General features: G+C 40.3%; 1 protein-coding gene and 1 long non-coding RNA gene across 6 annotated transcripts in view; one reads left to right on the forward strand and one right to left on the reverse strand.

Moving 5' to 3' along the window:
* Window positions 1–22,414, forward strand: part of C2CD3 (C2 domain containing 3 centriole elongation regulator) — a 144,106-nt gene that overhangs the window by 78,444 nt on the left and 43,248 nt on the right. For all 3 annotated transcript variants that reach the window (XM_007080858.3, XM_015537004.2, XM_042959531.1), the window contains 4 exons: window positions 4,577–5,179; window positions 7,619–7,957; window positions 16,125–16,263; window positions 19,259–19,323. In XM_007080858.3, the coding sequence (XP_007080920.2) occupies window positions 4,577–5,179; window positions 7,619–7,957; window positions 16,125–16,263; window positions 19,259–19,323 (1,146 nt within the window). The remainder of the gene's footprint in view (window positions 1–4,576; window positions 5,180–7,618; window positions 7,958–16,124; window positions 16,264–19,258; window positions 19,324–22,414) is intronic.
* The window catches only part of LOC122231461, a 54,974-nt gene continuing 45,093 nt past the window's right edge, over window positions 12,534–22,414 (reverse strand). For 2 of the 3 annotated variants that reach the window (XR_006208717.1, XR_006208716.1), the window contains exons 3-5: window positions 19,947–20,048; window positions 18,932–19,109; window positions 16,157–16,239 (exon numbers count right to left, since the gene is read on the reverse strand). This is a non-coding gene — a long non-coding RNA (uncharacterized LOC122231461). Of the gene's footprint in view, window positions 15,173–16,156; window positions 16,240–18,931; window positions 19,110–19,946; window positions 20,049–22,414 lie in introns of those variants that run through there. The other variant, XR_006208718.1, reaches the window with a different exon arrangement.

Below are 22,414 nucleotides of genomic sequence, written 5' to 3' on the forward strand. Positions count from 1 at the left end.
AGGGATATTGGCCTGTAGTTTTCTTTTTATTGTGGTGCCTTTATCAGGTTTTGGTATCAGGGTAATGCTGGCCTCACAGAATAAATTTGGAAGTTTTCCTTCCTCTTCTATTTTTTGGATTAGTTTGAGAAGAATATTATTAACTCTTCTTTAAATGTTTGGTAGAATTCACCTGGAAGCCATCTGGTCCTGGACTTTGGTTTGTTGGGAGTTTTTTGATTACTGATTCAGTTTCTTCACTGGTTATCAGTCTCTTCATATTTTCCATTTCTTTCTCAGTTTTGGTCATTTTTATGTTTCTAAGAATATATCCATTTCTAGGTTATCTAATTTGTTGATATATAGCTTTTCATGATATTCTCAAAATTGTATTTCTGTGGTGTTAGTTGTTATTATCTCTGTATTGTATTTATTTGAGTTCCCTTTTTTTTCTTGATCAGTTTGGCTAGAGGTTTATCAATTTTGTTGATTTTTTTTCAAAGAACTAGCCCCTGGTTTCATTGTTCTTTCTCTCTCTTTTTTTTTTTTTTTTTTTGTTTTCAATATCATTTATTTCTCTTCTAATCTTTGTTCTTTCCTTTTACTGATTTTAGATTTTCTTTATTGTTATTTTTCTAGCTCCTTTAGGTGTGAGGGTAAGTTGTTTATTTGAGATTTTTTTCTTACTTCATGAGGTAGCCCTCATTTGCTATAAACTTCCCTCTTAGAACTGCTTTTGCTGCATCCCAAGATTTCGGACCATTGTGTTTTCATTTTCATTTGTTTCCGTGTACTTTTTTATTTCTTCTTTTATTTTCTAGTTGAACCCTTCATTGTTTATTAACACTTCATGTTGTTTAACCTGCATATATTTGTACTCTTTGTAGATTTTTTTCTTGTGGTTGACTTCTAGTTTCATAAGTTGTGGTCAGAAAAGATGCATAGTATGACTTCCATCTTCTTGAATTTGTTGAGACTTGTTTTGTGGGTTAATATGTGATCTGTTCTGGAGAATGTTCTGTGTGTACTTGAAAAGAATGTGTGTTCTGCTGTTTTAGGATGGAATGTTCTGAATATATCTGTTAAATCCATCTGTTCCAGTGGGTCATTCAAAGCCACTGTTTCCTTATTGATTTTCTGTTTAGATGATCTATCCCTTGATGTAAGTAAGGTGTTAAAGTCTGCTAGTATTATTGTATTATTACCGATTGTTTCCTTTATGTCTGGTATTAACTGTTTTATGTATTTGGATCCATAAATATTTTTTAATGTTTATTTATTTATTTTGAGAGAGAGGGAAAGAAAGCACACATGAGCAAGGGAGGGGCAGAGAGAGAGAGAAGGAGAGACAGACTCCCAAGCAGACTCCACGCTTAGCGTGGAGCCTGACACAGGGCTCAATCTCAACAAACTGTGAGATCATGACCTGAGCCTAAATGAAGAGTTGGGTGCTTAACCAACCTAGCCATCCAGGTGCCTCTGGGTACATAAATATTTATACTTGTTATATCTTCTTGTTGGATTGTCCCCTTTATTATTATATGGTGTCCTTCGTTGTCTCTTGTTACAGTTTGTTTTAAAGTCTATTTTATCTCATATAAGTATTGCTACTCTGGCTTTCTTTTGATATCCATTTGCCTTATAGATGTTTCTCCATCCCCTCACTCCATCACCTCAATCTGCAGGTGTCTTTAGGTTTAATGTGAGTCTCTTGTAGGCAGTATACAGATGAGTCTTGTTTTTTTATCTATTCTATTACCCTGTGTATTTTGATTGGAATGTTTAGTCTATTTACATTGAAAATAATTATGATAGATGTGTATTTATTGTCATTTTATTATTTGTTTTATGGTTGTTTCTGAAGATTTCCTCTGATCCTATCTTTCTCTCTTTCATGGTTGATGATTTTCCTTAATGATATATTTGGATTTCTTTCTGTTTATTCTTTGCATATTTATTAGTGGTTTTTGATATATGGTTACCATTAGGTTTTCATATCACCTCTTCTGCATATAGCAGTCTATCTTAAGTTGATGGTCATTTAAGTTTGAACCCATTGTTGACTCCTCTCTTCTGCACATTTTAGGTATATGTTGTTATATTTTATATCCTTTTAATTTATGAGTTCTTTGACTGATTTTTTACAGAAACATCCATTTTTATGGCTCTTGTGTTTCCTACCTTTATACTGTCACTTTTGGTTTCTTCTTTCCTCAAAGAGTCCCCTTTAATATTTCTTACAGAACTGGTTTAGCGGTTATGAACTCCTTTAGTTTTAGTTTGGGAAACTCTTCATATCTCCTTGTGTTATGAATGATAACCTTGCTGGATAGAGTATTCTTGGCTGCAGAGTTTTCCCCTCAGCACTTGAATATATTGTGCCACTCCCTCTGGCTTGGAAAGTTTCTGCTGAAAAATCCTGTTAGCCTTATGGGTTTTTCCTTGTAAGTTACTGTCTTCTTTTGTCTTAATGCTTTAAAATTTTTTTCTTTATCACTATATTTTGCCAATTTAATTCCAATATGTCTTAGTGTGAGTTTGCTTATGTTGATTTTGTTGGGAGTTCTCTGTGCCTCCTGGATCTGGATATCTATTTTCTTCCCCAGATTTACAGAAGTTTTCAGCCATTATTTCTTCAAATAAATTTTCTGCCCCCCCCCTTCTCTCTTATTATCCTGGGACTTCCGTAATATGAATGCTACTACATTTGATGGAGTCACTGAGTTCCCTAAGTCTGTTCTCACTTTGCATAATTCTTTTTTCCTCTGTTTTGTTCAGTTTTATTTCTTTCCATTATTCTGTCTTCTGGGTCATAAATTTGTTCCTCCACTTCTTGAGCTTCTGCTATGTTCTTATCTTTGTGTTAAGGAAGGTCTCACTCATGTGTTCCACTCTTTTCTCGACTCCAGTGAGTATTTTTATGACCATTACTATATATTCTCTATCAGGAATGTTATTTATATCTGTCTCACTTAGATCTCCAGCCATGGCCTTGTCCTGTTCTTTCATTTGGGATAAATTTCTCTGTCTTCTCATTTTGTCTAAGTCACTGTGCCTGTTTCTGTGTGTTGGGAAAGTCAGCCACATCTCCTGTTCTTGAGGGTCATGATCTTGTGAAGAAGAGGTCCTGTAGTGTCCTGTGGAGTAATGTCCAATATAATTTTGCCCAATGTAAGTATTGCTACTCCTGTTCCCCATGGCTTGGTACTTCCAGGAGTGTCTCCAGTATGTGCTGCGTGTGCTCTCCTGTTTTTTCCTGGTCACTTTATCCTTCAGGCCAGTTGTCTGCAGAGGCTCTCTTTGCCTTTTGTGGGCAGTGTTTGGTCCCTGGCCTGAAGGTGGTGTGCATTTTAACTAGGTGTGCTCTGGTCTTTGTGTGAAATGAAACCTGTCACCACTGCCACCCCACAGGAACCCAGCCTCCACAAAACTCCCACGTCGGGAAACACATTGTGAGCAGAGATTTGGGCTAGTCTTCTGGGGCAGGGGGCCTGTGGTGCTGGGACTAAGGCAAGCATGACTGGGAGGGACAGTTGCACCAAAGCAGGGGGTGTGGGGCTTGGTGTAAGCAAGTTAGGTAATGAGTGTCAGCACTGCGTTGGTTCCCTGTGCTTATGCTGAGGGGTGGGGAATGTAAATGACACCAGCCAACTTCTCGTTCCAGAGGCGTCTCTTTGTGAACACTATCTCTCTATCTCTCTGGGACACTCTCTGAAGTGAGCAAATAACTTTCCCACTGTGTGCCCTAGTGTATGTTCCCACACTGTGTTCCCAGGCTGTTTGCCTACCTCCTCTCCAAGAGCAGCCCCAGTGCCCTCTAGGCTCTATCAGAGCCAAGCATGCTGACCTTTCAAACTCCAGGCTTTAAGCCCCACTCATTACAGGAACTCAGGAAATTCAGCCCCTCTTGTCTTCCAAGCCAATTGCTATGGGGATTCATTTCCCCCATGAACTCCCCTGTGCTAATCTATCTCCCTTCCATGTGACCATGGCTCTCCCCCTACCACAACGGCAACAGTTTCTTTCCCTAACGCTACCTACCTTCTTCGATGTGGCCTCTTCTCTCCCTTTAGTTGTGAAGTTTGTTCTACCAGTCTTCAGGTCAATTTCTGGGGTATTTAGGATGATTTGATAGTTATCTAGTTTATTCATGGGACAAAGCAAGCCAGAGTCCTCCTACTTGGCTGCCATCTTCCAACCCCTCCATTTCACATTTTTTGTAGCACTTCTTTCAAACTCTTCCAAAACCATTATCTCATTTGATGATTAAACAACTTTGTCTGATGTGTAAGGTTAGCACTAATTTTCCCATTTGTCAGGTAAGGAAACCAAGGCTGAGAGAAATTAATGGCTTACCTAGACTGAACTACTAGTTTTGAGATGAGCCTAGGAGAGAACTCAGGTCTTCCAACTCCCAGCCTTTGTTCTTCCATCTGATCACATTGTCTTTCAGTAATCAGATGAAACAAACTCCAGTGCTCTGTGGATATGTTTTCTTTTCTATCTTGGGCCAGGGTGATGGTGGCTCTGAAGTAGGAAGTGGGTATATCTTTTTATTCTTAAAACAATAATTGAAAATCTTATTTTTTTCCATAAGGGATCACAGGATGGTATCCTATCATTTTACCAGAAGATGGGGCCCTGCCTCACTGTTTGGAGCTCATGCAGAAGATTGTGGGTGGCCTAGAACTTTCAGTTTCCTTCACACATCCTGGAGATAGAGAGCGGGTGTTGGAAGCTGCTGAGCTATTGGGCTGGAGCTTTGAGAATAACCTGAAGAATCTTGTCACGATGGATGAAGAGGAGCCAGCCACTGTCACCATATCCACCCCAAGGCTCTGGCTGCCCATCCATTGTGTGCTTCTTGCCGGCCAAAAGCACATTCATAAGAACATACACTGCTACCTCCGCTACAAATTTTACGATCATGAAGCCTTCTGGACCCCTCTCAAGAAGCCTAAAGAATCTACAAACAAAAAGCAGGTCATGGTTACTTTCAAGGCATCCAAAAGAGCAGAAGTCAATAGGGGCCCGTCACTGCTTTGGTATTTCAGGGAAGAGAGGTTAGAGGTCCAAGTGTGGCGGGCTTATGGCAATGACAGTGTGGAGAGGCCCCACCAGACAGACAGTTGGATTGGCTCAGCCTATGTGGACCTGGTCAGACTTGGGGAGAGGTCAGCAAGGACATTAACTGTCAGTGGTAAGTGAGGAACCATCCTCAGCTGTTGTGGTTTGAGTACCTGCTCTATGACAAGCACTATGTGATACACTCCCTAGAATATTGTTCTCAGTCAGTAAGTGTAAAATAAAAATGGGTGAACTTGGGGGACTACCTGAAAAAAAATGTATAAGAGCCTATATGATAATCTAGAATGCTCGTTTTTTAAATACTCTGAAAAACATCCCTGCTAATGAGACTAGGATATCCTCCCTGTCTGGTCAGCATATCTTGAAATCATAAAGAAAATCTTCATGGTATTAAACTAGTTCACAAGGCAGAAAGGAAAAAGGTAACATTTTACAAGTGGCATTATGTGCTAGATGCTTTCTTTTCAACTTTTGTTCAGTACTTGATACATATACTTGGCCTTGGGAGTTCAAAATGAATAAGAAATAATGAGAGAATAGAGTAGTAAATAAACATTTACAGTGAAGAACTATGAAAAGGTATTCTCAGTGGTATTATGGAGCACAGGGATGCAATATCTCTTTGGTTCAAGTATGATACCTCAGTGGAAATGACCCTTGAACTGAGTTTCAAAGGACTTAGGAATAAGCCAAGAAAAGGGGGGGGGGGGGATGATATTCTGAACAAGAAAATAGCCTGTGAAGGTGCAGAGGCATGAAGCAGTTTGACACCTTTTAGGCACTGTAAGTAATTTGGTACTGCTGGATCATAGGATATATAGGATGGGAGATGATAGGAGACGAAGCTGGAAAAGCAAACAAGAGTACTGTACGTTTTTCTGAGAGCTATGGAAAGCTGTTTCAATGGGGTCTGAATAGAGGAGGGACAGTTTTGCCATTTAGAAAAATAAGTCTAGTAACTATAATGACCAGACTAGATTCTTTATAAACATGATGTTTTTTCTTTGGGACACTCCTTGTAAGGTTAGTTGTTATTTTCTTCACTATACAGCTAAAGAAACTGAGTCACAACCCTATTTTAGCTCTGTTAGCCTTGTGCTCTAAACCCTATTGTTGAACAAGTGGCCCAAGCTAAATAAGGAGAACTGAGTATCTGGGTGATAATTCTGGATTCTCTGGTTCTCTATGGACCCAGCAGGTGTAATTCTGGCTTTGCTGAGCACCTCATTAAATGCCATGTGCCCTATTTTCTGGGCAAGCCTAGAGTCACTTCAGGGAGCATGCAGAAAAAGTATTTGAAGTAGGCAAAGCTCACCTGAACTAAAGTTTGTAAAGATAGGCTTTTAACTTCACTGTGCTGAAGAAAGTAGGTCTGGAACACTGAATAAACATTTAGGGATCAAACTCAAGCACAAGTACCTCTTTTTACTGAGTGATACCAAAGGCAGGATTTAACTTTTCAGATTGTCCATTTCTCTCATGCTTCTCCACATCCCTTCAGTCTAAGCTTTTTATCCTCTTGTGAAGGGGCTTTGTACAAGGTGTGGCATTTGATGTATTTGTTGGATGAGTCAAGCAGTCCATCCAGTCATTCTTCCAACCGGCCTTCCAAGTAACTGTTAAGTTTCTTGGGGTAAGGATTTGGCTATGTTGTTTTTAGATGACTCCCCTCCTATCACCCTTACTTCCTCCTTGTGATAATGATGATAATTCACACATTGCATCAGAAGAAAAGAGGTTACTTAAAAACAAAAATTAAAAAAACACAGAAAGTTCCATCTTGCTGCTATGAATCAAATAGCTCCATTTTCCTGAATTGAAATGAGTCTAATGAAGCAATCTTTGAGATTCTGAAAGAATTCATAGTGCCTTCTGCTTTATAATTAAATCTCATTTTAATATCCAAGAAGTCTATAAGTTCAGATCCCTGGGTTTAAATCTACCACTTTTTGAAAAAGTCACGTTGGTGGGTTACCTAACCCCTCAGATTCTAGCACGTGAAAAACACTCAACAAGTACTAATTCCTCTAATTTTCTTTCTTGCCTCCTTTGCCTCCACCTCCTACTTCACTTCCAAATGATCTTCAGGGCTACTGCCAGAACATATTTAGTTGTTGAAACACGCTAAATTGAGCACCAGGACAGCTTCCTAAGGAGAAGGCCTAAGGACAAGGGCCAGTAAGGACATGTGGAAGAGAAGACAGGCCACTCCTTTTAATAAAAAAATCTTACTTTCAAGAGGCTTCAGAGGTCATCTAAGTCTGCTTGCCCCCAGCACCTAAATCTATTCCACAACAGCTCTGCCTGGTAGTCATTTGGCTGTGACTTCAAATCCAAGCTCTCACTACTTTCCATTAATGGAGACAGTGTGTGTGCTGGGAAGAAAGGAAGGAATACTAAGTTCATACTTTCTTTTACAGACTGGTTTGTTGGGGCATGTAGGCCTGTCAAAGGAGAGAGGACCACAAGCACTCTCAGTCATCTCCTCCAAGGTTAGAGGGTGTTCTTGGTTCCTGCTTGTTTGGGCTTATTCTCCTCCATCCTCTTACAGGTGTGTATCCTCTGTTTGGGCGAAATGCTTCCAACCTCTCAGGAGCTGCCTTGCGAGTTCACGTGGTTCTTTCCTCTCCTTCCCCACACCCTGGGCCTGCTCATGAACTGGATTCTGTGGACTGCAGCAGCCACAGTGAGTCTGAGCAGTTCCCCAGAAGGCATGATGAGATCCAGCGCTCTCCATCACCTGGCCACCAGAAGTCTCCTGCCTCCACCCAGGTCCCCTGCAACACCACCACAGGGGAAGTCTGCCCAGCCCAGGAGGGCCCAGATGAGTTGGATGGAACTTTTGCAGTTAGTATCCTGGTAGAAAGAGCCATGCATTTGAGCTTAAAAGGTATGCCCTACTTACTTTTCCAGGAACATCTATCTGACACCTCAGGCCATGGTCCTATCTTCACAAATCTTTCAAATCATGACAGAATCTGTAATAACTGTTAACCATCTTAATCAATAATTTTGATATTTCTCAAGCCTACAGGTTTAAGCAACATGAGAGCCTTTCTGAACTTAAGTGGACCTTGCCAGTTTTATTAATTCTGCATATCATTAATTCCCCAGTCCAGAAACCTGTCAGCTTAGATACTTCTCTTTCCCTTATCTACCATCAAATCATCAAATCCATTAAATTGTTGTATTATCTCTTAAATTTCTCTTAGGACTCTTTTTTTCTTTCCATTGCTACCAACTCAGGTCCTCTTCATTATGCACTTGGGGCCAAGAGTTCTTAACACTGCATGGCTAAACCCCCCAAAGGCTCCAAGGATAAAAGTCAGGTTGGTGAACTTGAAAAGGAAAATGATTACATCTGAATTTTATTACTCTCAAACTAAAACTTAACATTTCCTGTGATTGTGAACATAGGCAATAGTTGGCAATAGTCACTTGTAATATTAACAGTACCTGTGATGTTGTCAACAGTAGAAATCACCTTGAAATGTTTTATCTCAGGACAAAGTCTTCTCCAAGTACAGTCCTTGCTTTGCTGTATTAGAGATACTGAGATCCCATTTGAATCACAAAACCAGGAAATAATTTTTGCTTTTTTACTGACCCACCAAAGCAGCCTATTTTTGACAAGTATATTGGGTAAAAACTGAATTAAGGAAAGCACAAAAAACTTTAATTTTTTTAAAGAATTGTTTTGTTATTGTTATTGCATTGAAAATAGACTTTAAAATACAGAGGTATGACTTACGTTCCATTTTAGGGGGGGTGCCTGTATTGCAAAAAGTGATACAAGTACAAATACAAGACAATACAAATATACTTACAACTTTTCTATTAGATAAGTTCCATTTTTAAAATATGACTTGGGAAGGTAATTTGACGATAATTTATTGAGCATCTCCTTGTATCAAGTTCTATTCTCATTTTTGCACAATAATTATCTCATTTAATCCTTACAACAAGTGCAGTTATGGTGTGAATAGATTGCAGTACCTACCCATTTTCTAAAGATCAAGAAGTTAAAGTGACATGAGTTACACAGTTAATAAACTCTGGGAAGCCAGGATTTGAGTCCAGCTATGTCTGGATCTGAAGCCCATGCTCTTTCCTGTATACCATTCTGCCTGAGATACGGCTGTGTTTGCCAGTTAATCCTGCCTACGCTATGTTTACCAGTCACTCTAGTCCAGGGTGGGTATGTATTGCATGCCCAGTGCTATGCTTACATTGCAAGAATGACAGTTCAATTCAGCAAGTAGTAAATCTCTCCTGGGCCAGTGCCAGGTACAGAGAGGGCAGAGCAGATGACACATAGTTTCTGTCCTCTGAGAGCCGATATCCCCGTTAAGAAGACTGGCAACTACACAATTAATGATATATAAAGCAAAATGTTCTGAAGGCCAAAAGAGCTCTATAATATATAGAATTTAGAAAGTTTAGAGGGGCATCTGGGTGGCTCAGTCAGTTGAATGTCCGAATTTGGTTCAGGTTATGATCTCACAGTTTGTGGGTTCAAGCCTCAGGTTGGGCTTTGTGCTGACAGCTCGGAGCCTGGAGCCTGCTTCGGATTCTGTGTCCCTCTCTCTCTACCCCTCCCCTGTTCATGTGTACGCGCATGCTCATTCTCTCTCTCTCGCTGTCTCTCAAAAATAAAGATTTTTTTTAAAAATTAGAGAGTTTAAAAACAGAGATGAGATATGTTTGAGAAATCAAGAAAAGTTTTTAGAATGAATAGGATTTCAGAAAGGTGGGGATAAAACTCCAGGTAGATATTTCAACTTAAACAAAGGTATTAAAGTAGGAAAGTGTATATTCTGGGCTTGCTTAGAGAGGGCATGGGGGATAATATCAGCACTTTATCCTCTGACTGGATCCTCTTTTGGCTAGTCATTGCAGGGGAGTTATGAGAATCATGAAGAAATAGATAAGAAAATTGCTGAGCAGCAGCAAGGGCTCCACTAAGACTAACTGACATGATTTTAGAGTGACTGTGGATGACACAATGGTGATTTTCTTCCAGTAGTGTTTGGCTTCCTTTGTGTTGCATCACAACAAACAGCAGGCTATTCCCTGGGCCTTTGTTCACACACCTTTCTCAGCCTGAATTCCTTTCTCCCCTTCCCCAGCTACCAAGTTCCAGCTGGTATCCTGCTCTTCTCCACATTCACCCTGTTCCAGCCATGCTGCCCACCCCCCCACCTTTGCTTTTTCTGGAATATAGACAGACTCCTGCCTGGAGGCCTTTGGATCTGATGTTCCTCTGCTTGGTATATTCTTAACCCCTGGTTTGTCTTTATTGAAATAACTTTGTCTCAGAAGGCCTTCCCTGACCACCTATCTAAAATTGTAGCCCCTCCCCAACATTTTCTATCCCTCTTCCCTGCTTTATTTATTTATTTTTTTTAACGTTTATTTATTTTTGAGACAGAGAGAGACAGAGCATGAACGGGGGAGGGTCAGAGAGAGAGGGAGACACAGAATCCGAAGCAGGCTCCAGGCTCTGAGCCGTCAGCACAGAGCCCAACGCGGGGCTTGAACCCACGAACTGCGAGATCATGACCTGAGCTGAAGTCGGACGCCCAACCGACTGAGCCACCCAGGCGCCCCTTCCCTGCTTTATTTTTGTCTACAGCCTTTAACAGTGTGTTTTGTTTACTTTCTGTCTTTTCTAGAAGAATATAAGTCCTACAGAAACAGGGATTTTTCTTTGTTTTGTTTTATTTATGCTAAATCCCCAACACCTAAAACTGCATCTGACACATAAGCAGCAGTAAATGTTTGTTAAGTGGGGAGGTAGATGAATCTGAGGCCTTGGTCAAATGCCCTCTTCTTAACACCTTCTCTGATTTCCTACTTTGCCTCCCCTGCATCAAAGTTGCTTATGGGGAATTTAACAGAGGATAAGTCACAGGATTAATATATTTATTCCACTGTGTCCAATACAGGGCATAGGATCGTGGCCTCTTACACAGAAAATTTCTGTCACCTCTTCTCCATTCTCAGTGCCACATTGCTTGTTCAGGCTTCAGAAACATGGACTAATGGGATAGCCCTTTTAATGGTTGCTGCTTCCAGTGTTTTCTTTCAGTATCTTTTTCATTCTGCTGTTGAGGTTATATGTCTTGTCAACAAATATGACCTCTCTCAACTTAAAATACTTTGTTGGCTTCGTATCACTTGCACTCTCAGTGACATAGAACACAAAGTGCTTAGGCATGTGGCCTAATCAGTCTTTCCAGCCTCATCTTGCACCATTTCTTACAGTCAACAGTTTGTTTTTTGCCAATGCACCATTCTCTCTCCTACTACCAAGCCTTTGACCATGCTCTTTTCTCTTCCTAGAATGCCTTTTTTTCTCTCCTTTTCAACAAACTTACGCCTCATCCTTCAAGATAGACTAAATGACACCAACACTTTGAAGCCTAGTGACCACCTCTCCTAGCACAAAACCTCCCTCTAGATTTCCCAAACTCCCCCATACCACCACCCCCACTCCCACACAGTTGTCTTTCTTCATATTATATATCAGTCTGCGCTGAAGATGTCTATAAATGTGTCTCCCCACTAGCTGTCTGTTCTTTGGGACAGGGACTGTGTGTTTATTTCTGTATCCCAGCACCCTGATCTTCATGATGTAGCTAAGCAAATGTAATAATGTCCTCTTGTTTGTGAATATGATACTTAACACCTCCAACATTTTTGGCATGAATTACAAATCTATAAATCACTTGTTATTTGGCCTCTCTCTGTTTATCCAGGGCAGAGCACTCATCAGGGTGGATATCTGATTTTCAGAGGTCTTTGTTGTCTCTTGATTCTACCCTCAGTGACAGACCCATATATTCTTTCCTCCCACAAAGTTTATGTGTCAGTCAGGCACTGTGTTTGGTCCTGAGAAATACAGACCTGCCCACCACTTCTCTGAAATGTGCCTTCCAGATGATGATGTAATAGAGTTCTGCAATGGGAGTCAGAGGACTGGGTTCTGGCCCTAGCTAAGTCATTAACTTGCTTTGTGACTTTGAGCAAATGCATTTCTCTTCTCCTCAGCCATGAAATGTGATGGCCATACACGTTCATGTCTAAGATTCCCTTTAGCTCTTATCATCTAAAAACATAGTGCTGAGGGCAACTCATGCCATACTCTCTGATTCAGCTGTAATTTGCCAAGCTTTTGTGAAAATCATTTTGCATGCAAGGCTGCATGCATAAGGTTCAAAAACAGCCCTGAATTAGCCTCAGTAGAGCTTAAACATAAAGCAGCTCTGAACTTTCTGTGGTCTCCACTGTGGTCCTGGTTCTGAAAATAAAAGACTTTTTTTTTTTTTTTTTTTTTTAATTTGAGAGAGAAAGAGAGTGCACATAAGCAGGGGAGAGGGGCAGAGGTGAGGAAGGAGAAAGAAGCCTAAGCCGGCCCACGTTCAGCATGGAGCCCAATGCAGGGCTCACTCCCACAACCCTGGGATCATGACCCAAGCCAAAATCAAGAGTCAGACACTCAACTGACTGAGCCACCCAGGCACCTCTAAAAGAGCTTCTTGAATACTTTTGTTAAAGAAAGCTCTGAGATCCTTTCTTTATGAATCAGCTTCAGTACTCTTCAGATTTGTATTCTTTTACTAGACAAACAGGTTATTGCTGGCCCTGTTTTATAAATAAGGCACTGAGGAACAGAGAAGTAAAATTATTTGGGGTAATCTAAGCTATACTCAGTAGAAACAAAAATTATCTACAGTATCATCAGCCTTTAGAGGCTCTTTTTAACCTACCCAGGCAGGGTTAGGAGCCCCTCTGGGTTCCCACAGCTACCTGCGCTTTTGGTATAGTCTTTCTCTTATTTTGTTTGTGTCTGTTTCCCCCAGATCAGGAATCAAACCTGACCCATGTGGGCACATGTGACAGAGAGGAAGTGTCCGTTAACATTGACTTAATGAAACTGCACTAAGTTTTTGTTAATATACAAATTTGGGCATCGCTTGAGGGGAAGGTTTCCATGCATTCATTCCAGGCCAGAGAGAGAGCTCTTAACCAAATAGAGCTAATTAGAACTATTGCAATGACAAAACCCTGGAGTAGGAGCCCTGAAACCTGGCTGGGTCTTCCAAATCCTAGTTAACCAGTTCGTGATGAGCAAGCCACTTTACCTCTCTGTTCCCTGGTTGCCTTATTTGTGAAATAGGGATAGAGGCATCTATCTTGTGGGATTTGCAGGTATGTTATGAGCATAAGTTTCGTATATAAGAAAGATTTGTAAGCTATAAGGTGTTACCCGAATATAAGGGGTTGTTATTTTAATCTCTGTGAAACGATTATATCTTTCTTGATGCATATATTTACATAAAACACAGGAAATCTAGGGAAAACGGTAAAACTGGTTCATCTCAAGTCCCCTTAACTGCTCTTGATGTGTGTCCCAACCTGTGGAGGTATAGTGGCTTTCTTCTAGGCTGCCTCCAAAAAAGTGTTTCAGAACTTGACCTTTTCCAGATATGTAAACAGGCCCACCTGAATTTCTACCCACAAGGAGAGAGCCAGGGAAACCTGATAGACCTGCTTTCTCAAGTAATTTGTCACCTGCTGTTTGGCTGAAAGGAGTATTTCTATTCAAGATTGAGTAAGAAACAGTTTTCTTCCAAAATCAAAGCAGTAGTTTTATTTCGAGGCCTTTAGCAGATAAACCATCTTCAAAACTAAGTTTAAAAGGGATGGGGTGGGGTGGGTGGTATGAGAGCGTTCTGAGCAGTACTAGTAGACATTTGGAATCATAAGTTTATTGCAAGAAGTGTTTTGGGAGTACATGTTCCAGGTGAGGAAACTGATACCCAGAGAGCCAGAATGAAGTGCTCATGTCATGGTAAATCAGTGGCAGAGTACACAGGAACCTAGGGTCCTGCCTCTCAGAACCATAACTGGCCCTCTCTGCTGATCTCTCAGAGCTTTCCGGAGCAGATGTTGTCCTCTGCTGGTTTGTGCATGCTGCAAGCAGATAAGGCAGCTTCTCTCTCCAACCCTGGCAAGTGTCTGTAGACAGAGGTAGAGGCAAGACTGCAAACCTTTAATAAGGGCCTTGGGTCCTCTCCATGCATTCAGGGAACTCTGAGTTTAGTGAAGAAAACCCAGACACAGATTATCACAGGATTTTGTGGGAACTGCCAACATAGAGGCAGATTATCTCTCCCTCACTGTGAGGATTTATGACATTTTATTGGAAGAAATCAATTGAAAAGCTTGAGACTTTCTAAGGAAAGTGGGAGAAAGAGAGAGCAGCTGTGTCAGGGAGTGTTCAGTTGTAGGAAACAGAACGCACTGAAGCCATTTTATATCTTGGATGCTGGGAGGCCCTGTGGTAGTAGTGATGATGCGAGTTTTTTGTTCCTCTGGGTTGCTTAAGTTATGTTTAAGACACACTTCTTCTTTTTTCTTTCCTTCATCTGTAATCCTAAGATTCATAGCAGAGATTCAGAGCTGAAAGTGATCTTGTGGAATACATAGACTCTATATTATACAGAGTCTCAATTACTCAGCACTGTCCAAAAGAACTCTGTACTGTGATGGAGATGTTCTGTATCTTTATTGTCCAGTATGGTGGCCAGTAGCCACTTGTGGCAATTGAGCGCTTGAAATGTGGCCAGTGCAACTGAGAAACTGAATTTTTCATTTTCATGAATTTAATTTAAAGTTAAATAGCCACTTGTGGCTAGTGGTTATCTTGTTAGTTCATTTATAGACTATCTAGTATCACCAATTGTCTTCATTTTTGTTGTTTTTTTCCTCATAAATAAATTAAAATTTTTAATGTTACATTTTCTAACTTAAATTGTGTCCTCCACAAACAACTGTATTTCTTTGAATAACAGTTTAGGTAAGTAGGTTTAGGCAGCCTATTGAGATCTTATATGAAAAGTCTGCTCTCTACGTATCACAACTGTAAGGTTGACTTTGTAGTGAATGTAATTCAGGACATTCATCCTCCTTGTGTGGACCTCACATTTTCCTACCAACATTTGTCAGCTTCTGTAAAACAGAGAATCATCTTTTGGGTAAACTGAGATGACTGAAGAAAAACTTCTGCTGTAGGTCCTCATAAGGGCTGGAACACAGCCTGGAAAAATGTGAAAAATACACATTGTCATTTCTGTGTTTGGATTTTGAATGTAAATGAAGGGCCTTAAAGCCTTCACCTTGCCTCCTTACAGTCCCCTCATTCAAATTTACCCTTATATGCTGTTATTCTCCTAGGAAGGAGGAAAATAAAACCATTTTACTTTGTCTTAAGAGAGAATAAATGACTGAGTGTCCCACACTGGAGACCTGATCTTGTAAGAATTAACACCAGCACAGTACTCAATGTTTTACATTTCTTAACTCTAGTAGAGGCAATGAAGAAAATGGCTGAGAGCTTGGACTCTAGAGCCAGAATACTTGAATTTGACTCTCAGTTCTATTACTTAATAAACATGTGACCACTTAAAATGTTTACTTTCTATGTACCCCAGTTTTTTTATCTATATAATGGGAATAATAATAAAACCTATGTGTGAGGTTATAAAGTCTAAATGAGCTAATACATGTATAGTAATTAGAAAGTACCAGGCACATAGTAAGTAGTGTATAAGTTACCTAATATTATTTTTAATCCTTGTAACAACTTAGGAGGTGTAAGTATCATATGCCCCATTTGAGGAAGCTATAGCCTAGATCAGCCTTGCTCAAAGTCACACAGAATGTATATGGCAGAGCTGATAATTGATCATCTGACTTTTAAGTCTCGGGCTTTTTGCAGTTCTACTTTTTTCTCTCAATCCAGTATTTTCCATCATCCCACAAAGTATGGAGTTGATGGGAGAAGTCATTCTTCACTGGGGAATATTTATGAACTGAGCCTTGAAAAGACAGTTTAAATAGCAGAAAGGATACTGGAAACACTTCAGATATAGGGAATAGCTCAAGCAAAGACCCAAAGATAGGTCCTGCTTATACCTGTATAATGGGAGGCTTCCAGCACATTCTTTCCGGCACCCTAAAGTCAGTCATTCTACTGTGTTCCATTTCAGGGATCCCCTTGACAGAGCGGAAAGTATTGATACCCAGTTGCTGTGTATCCTTTGCAACAGCTGATGTGCCATCTCCTGTCTTCACCCACGTGGTTGAAAACACAGATTCCCCCATCTGGAATTTTCAACAGCAGTCAAGGTTTGTATTTTATGATATTCCATCAGTCTTTTAGAATTGGCTTTTTGTTTCAAGAGACACAACAATATTGAGCGGACTGGGAAAATGATTTTCTTATCAAGCAGTTATTTAATTCTGGTGCTTATGAATTCACAGCTAGTAATGGTTTAAAGATTTTACTGCAGTGGGTTTTTTTTTTACTCTTTTTGAGCTCTTTTGAGCTCAGTACCACTAAAAAATTATTCAGTGAAGACCTCTTATATGCCCCGCTTTGTTCTAGGGACTGGGAATGAAAGATAGTTAAGACAGTCCCTGCTATTGAGGTATTCGTGGTCTACCTGGGAAAATAGACAATAGAATGTGACAAGTGCTGTAAAGGTAGTAAAAAAGAATTCTTGTGCATCTCAGAAAGATTATTTAGGCCAACACAGAAGTTCAAGGAAGGCTTCTTAAATAAGATAATTCAACTGAGTATTGAAGAATATACACAATTTATAGAGGTGAAGAAGGCAGAGCAAACTAACCTCAGTAAAGCCTACAGATTATATATTCTTGAAAAAGATTTCTGGTGCAGTAGAAAGAGCCTGGGCTTTGCACCAAGAGAGACATGGCATCCAGCCCCATCTCTGTCATGTATTAGCTGTGTGGACAAATTACATTATATCTCTGAGCCTCAGATTCCTCATCTGTAAACTGGGGTTAATTTTTACAGAGTTATTGTGAGGTCCAAATTAGATGACATTTAGGAAAATTACCTCATGGTACATAGCAGGCACTCAACAAATGTTAGATCTCCTTTGGAAGACTCAATTAGAAGTGGAGTCCTGTCAGTCATGTTGGAGTGTGGCTCAGAGGTAAGGGGCTGACATACAGGCCTGATGCTGCAGTGCAAGGCACATCCTCCCTTTTCTTCTATCACCTGTGTCATCATCATTAAAAGTGTGAGTTCTCGGGGTGCCTGGGTGGCTCAGTCAGTTAAGCATCTGACTTTGGCTCAGGTCATGATCTCACAGTTCATGAGTTTGAGCCCCGCATCGGGCTCTGTCCTGACAGCTCGGAGCCTGGAGCCTGCTTCGGATTCTGTGTCTCCCTCTCTCTGCTTCTCCCCCGCTCATGCTCTCTCGCTCTCTCTCTCTCAGAAATAAACATTAAAAAAAAATTTTTTTTTTAAGTGTGAGTTCTAGTATAACTACTGTTAACTATTGTCTTTATAAAGTTTCTTTCTTATTCACCAACAGTACAACAGTAGCTACACCACATGGTGTCTGATCTGCTATTTTCTCACAGTATTTACATACCTAGCTGAGCCTCAGCACTTGCTCACATGTTCAGTGTTTTGAAATTTAAGAGGCTGGCCTGAGTCAGGTGCTAAAACTACAGTGACAACTCAGTACTATCTATGGTGAGCTACCGGAAATTACAGAAATTCTGGCCTTAATGGTCAGGTACTTCATCCAAAATATCAAATCTGCCTTAAAAGGCAGGAAGCCAGAGGGCTAAGCTTCTAAGTGAAGGTGTTTTATTCATTCAGAAATTAACTTTATGGACTTGATGAAGTGACATTGACAGTTTCCTAATTTCATCCCCTCACTTTATTTTTTGTTAATCTTTTTTTTAAGTTTATTTATTTTGTGTGTGTGTGTGTGTGTGTGTGAGACAGAGAAAGAGCATGAGTTAGGGAGTGGCAGAGAGAGAGGGAGAGAGAGAATCCCAAGCAGGCTCTGCACTCTCAGCAAAGAGCTCAACACAGGGCTGGAACCCACAAACTGTGAAATCATGACCTGAGCCGAAATCAAGAGGCGGTCACTTAACCGACTGAGTCACCCAGGCACCCCCATCACCTCACTTTAAAGTTAAGACTGTGGACCAGGGAGGTTACATAGTCTGTTGGAAGCAGAGGAAAGATGAGAAGAAAAATGAGTAATGATGCTGATTACAATTGCTTTCTCACAAAATTGTTTCACTTGATGCTGCTAGGAACCTCATAGGTAGAAAATAATTATCCAATTTAACAGGTAAGAAAACCAGGGCTCAAAAAGTCTGCGTTTCCAGGGCCACTCGAGTGATAATAGTAGAGCTAGAATTCAGAGATGTGTATTTTGACCATGAGCTAGACTTCAGATTTTTGACACAGTATTTCACTTTATCACAATGTCTCTCATTGGTGTTAAACTGGGCTCTCTTCAGTTCCCCAACGGTGTCTAGGGAAGGATAGTAAGTCTCTTGGTTTTCCCTGGATCTCCTGGAACAATGGTACCTGTTTTTGAATTTTCCAAATATTTGTAATTTAAAACTATGTAAGTCAATTCACATAAAATGTATTAGAGATACTCACTGAATTCCACATCAACTTCTTTACCTTGTATGAAAATTGGGCACTTTCCTATTTTGGTGCTTTGCCTCTGGACAATTTGGCTTTGGAGTCAAGCAAACTAGGCTTTAAGTCCCAGCCCTGCCACTCACCAACTCACGTGTGACCATGAACAAAACACTTGACCTCTCTTAGCCCATCTGTATCATCTGTAAAGCAGGGATAATAATTCCATGTCTAGGTTTTTGTGCAGATTACATGTATATGAGACACTAGGCACCATGCCTGGCCCAGGGTAGGCACTCAGTAGATGTTCTTTTCCCCTCTTCCTCCCTTCGCACCATTCCCCTTTCCACATCGCATAAAAAGAATCCCTACCTGCTCCAATAAACTGGCCATTACCTCTTGAGGAACTCCCTTTCCACACCCCCTCTTGTCCTGAGAAACTGAGTCTGAATGTGGCAGATATCATCAGGCAGGAAAGTACTGCATCTGGGAAGTTTGATTTCAAGTCTTGGCAAGTTACTTCTCTCTGAGCTTCTATCCTTCATTTTAACTGTGAAAATAAAAATATATCCTATAAGATGACTATGAAAATGTTAGGAAAGTGCTTTGCAAACTATAAGATATTCTTCAAATCTAAGTTTCATACTGCAGAAGTTAATTCCTACACAGTTAATTTATGGTGGTTGTTTTTCTTAATAGGCTATCAAAAGAGTTTCTTTTGGACCCACAACAAACTCTGGTCTTCAAAGTTTGGCATAAAGGAGGTATGAACTCTATTCTGTGAATATCTATCTGGTTGTGAAAATTAGCTCACATCCTGTTGACAATTCCAAATCCCTTTCTTTTTTTAACCAAGTGAACCCATGGCACTTATGATATAGGGAATACATGTATATGTTAGAGGGAATCTCACAGAATGCCACATTATTCTCCTATGGAAGTTAAGTCCTTAGAAGCCATATCATTTTATTTGACTGCCTGCTTAGTGCAGAAGTCCAAGTACATTTAATCTTTCCAGTTGTATCTCAACAGTCACAGTGTATAGCCTGCCATACACAAGTGATTTCTCCCCCTTTATATGATGTTACACCTTCTGTTGACTCTGGCTTATTAACCAAGACCCTAGCATTTTTAAGCAGTACACAAGACTAGAATCTTGTTCTAAGAACCTCCCCAGGATGGAGGTGCTAACATCATGGTCCTTGAACCTCGTTTTAGTCAGCTACCATTATTAAGAGGCATAATTCAACAACATTAAGAGCATAGACTCTGAAGCCACACTCTTGGGATTCAAATACCAGTTCTACCCCTTACAAGGTAGTATGACCTTGGGTGAATGACTTAATTTCTCTATGCTCAGTTTCTTTATTTATAAAATAGTACTTACCTCAGGGGAAGAATTAAATGAGTTCCTGATACTTAGTAAAACCTTCTCAGTTTTTATTGTTCTTATTAGTGAATGGTAGTATGCTGAGAGCTTTCCAAATATCTAAAAGCAGGTAAAAATATAATTAGTTAAATGTTACAAATGTAACAGCTGAAGCCCAAGAAAGTTTAGGGCTTGACTAAGGTCATATGCCTATTAATTGGTGGAGCCAGGATTTGAACCCAGTTCTGACTGGCTGTACAGCCTTCACCTTTTGTACTTCACCATGCTAGTAAGATTGGATGGGAAAAGTGAGCAGATGAGGACATCCAGTTATGTCACAGTTTCTATGCTTAGAAAATTTTGTCTTAACTAAATCCCTCCTATAAATCTAGCTCTTTAACATTCTTGCTAGGGCCTTTTACACATTTTTTTACACTACTTGCCAGTGGTAAGTTTGAGAGCTAACCCCAGAGCCTAATAAAGACCTGAGAGTAGTCAATGTGTAAAAGAAATGGACTTACCTGTCTCTCCTCCTGTCCTTTGGTTTGGAAATGATGCTGTGAATCTGGTTTCAATGATTTATCCCATGCTCCTGCCTTAGATTCACTTATCATGTCCCCAACCCCTACCTAACCTCATAAATGTAGCAGGAACTGATTATAAATGCATTTTCTCTGAACCAACACAAGGAACTCCTGGTATATTTAACTAGGCTCCACCTCCTCCCTGGCTTTCTATTCTTTTCTTTCTCTGAAGTACTCCAGAGATGGTCAAGCAGACTGTGGTTTGCCTCGATTCAACACTTACTGTAGTGAGAAGAAAAGAGTAAGTTTTGGTCTTATGCAGACCTAGATTCAAATCTTGGCTCTGCTATTTACGAGCTACATGACCTAAGGTAAAACACTTTATGTCTTTGAACCTTTGTTTCCTTATTAATAAAATAAGGATAATAGTACCTGCCCTACAGGATTTTTATGAGGAATAGAGATAATATTTATAAAGTATTTGGCACATGGGGCATGTGGGTGGCTCAGTCAGTTAAGCATCCGACTCTTGGTTTCGGCTCAGGTCATGGTTCGTGGATTCAAACCCCACATGGGACTCTGTGCAGAGAGTGCAGAGCCTGCTTGGGATTCTCTCTCTCTCTCTCCCTCTCTGTCCCTCCCCCACTTGCTCTCTATCCTCCTCTCTCAAAATAAATAAGTTAACATTTAAAAAAGTAAAGTATTTGGCACATAATTGGTGCTTAATACATGGAGCTATTTTTATTACACCTACTATGCTTCAGGTACTGTGCTAGGGCTATTCAGTATAGAGAAGAACAAAATACATTTCACTATCTTTTGGGACCTCCAGAGAATCCTGTAAAACGCTATTGTAAATGGAGATGGGGAAAATGCCTAGACCCAACGAAGCACACTTATTTAGCTCTGTCTCTCAATGTAGGTAGATGCCTCTCTTCCCTTAACTCCATCCTTTCCACATAGCCTCAGCTATGCAAAAGGTACTCAAACCTGGCCAAGCTGTGTTCAGTCAACATTTGAGTTCCTACTCTGTGCCAGGCACTATGCTAAGTGCTAGGGCTTCAAAGATAAAATAAGGCATACATGGTCTCTGTCCTCATGGATAGTATGATTAGGCAAATATATGGTTCTCCGGTAGGGGATATCTAACTCAGACAGGATGTCAGAGAAGGCTTCCTAGAACACAGTTCAGCTGAGAAACGAAGGGGCATGAAATAGTATAGTCAGAGGGAACAGCAAATAGAAAAGTCTGGAGTAAAGAACGAGTATGAAGGAAGTTTGAGATCATTAGAACACAAAACTACAAAGAAAGAATGATGGGTTGTCCCACTCAATCTGATAATTAAACTGAGCTCTTCAAAGCTATTGTTTTTCTCAGTGATCACCTTAGCCTGATTTCTTCTCAGGTATGTTTAGATGTAGTGCTTTCATTAGCCATAACCCTAAAGTTACAATCTATCAAGAACAGGTTATACTTGGATAACCAAACAAAGCAAGATTAGTTTTCATTGCAAAGCTTTAAAAAAAAATCTTTGGAGTGCAAATTAATGGTTCTAGCCAATATTCTTCACTCCCGTTGGGTAGGAATTACTTGACTCCTACTCTGGGGAACACAACTTCAAACGTTCTAGAGCCTAAGACTTCAACTTGGAAGTTGAAGGCGTCTTAAATCTGGTTCATTACTTCTCATTGTATATATGAGACTTGAGGTTTAGGGAATTAAAGTAATGTGTTTTCAGTCAAAGCCATACTCAGATTAGCTATTGTAATGCACCTCCTCTCTGTCCCACTCTATGTTGGCCAGGTCATTTGTGTTCTCAGTGGATGTTTAGCAACTTCCTCATGATGTAGGAAGATTTACACCAGGAATGGAGAGTGTAGGGAACATAAAGCAAGTGACATTTGGTCTCAGGTTTCAGGTGGGCCCCAGTCCAAAGAAAAGTAAGCTGTCTAAACAAACAT

Source organism: Panthera tigris, chromosome D1, assembly GCF_018350195.1.
Source record: "Panthera tigris isolate Pti1 chromosome D1, P.tigris_Pti1_mat1.1, whole genome shotgun sequence".
NCBI lineage: Eukaryota > Metazoa > Chordata > Mammalia > Carnivora > Felidae > Panthera > Panthera tigris.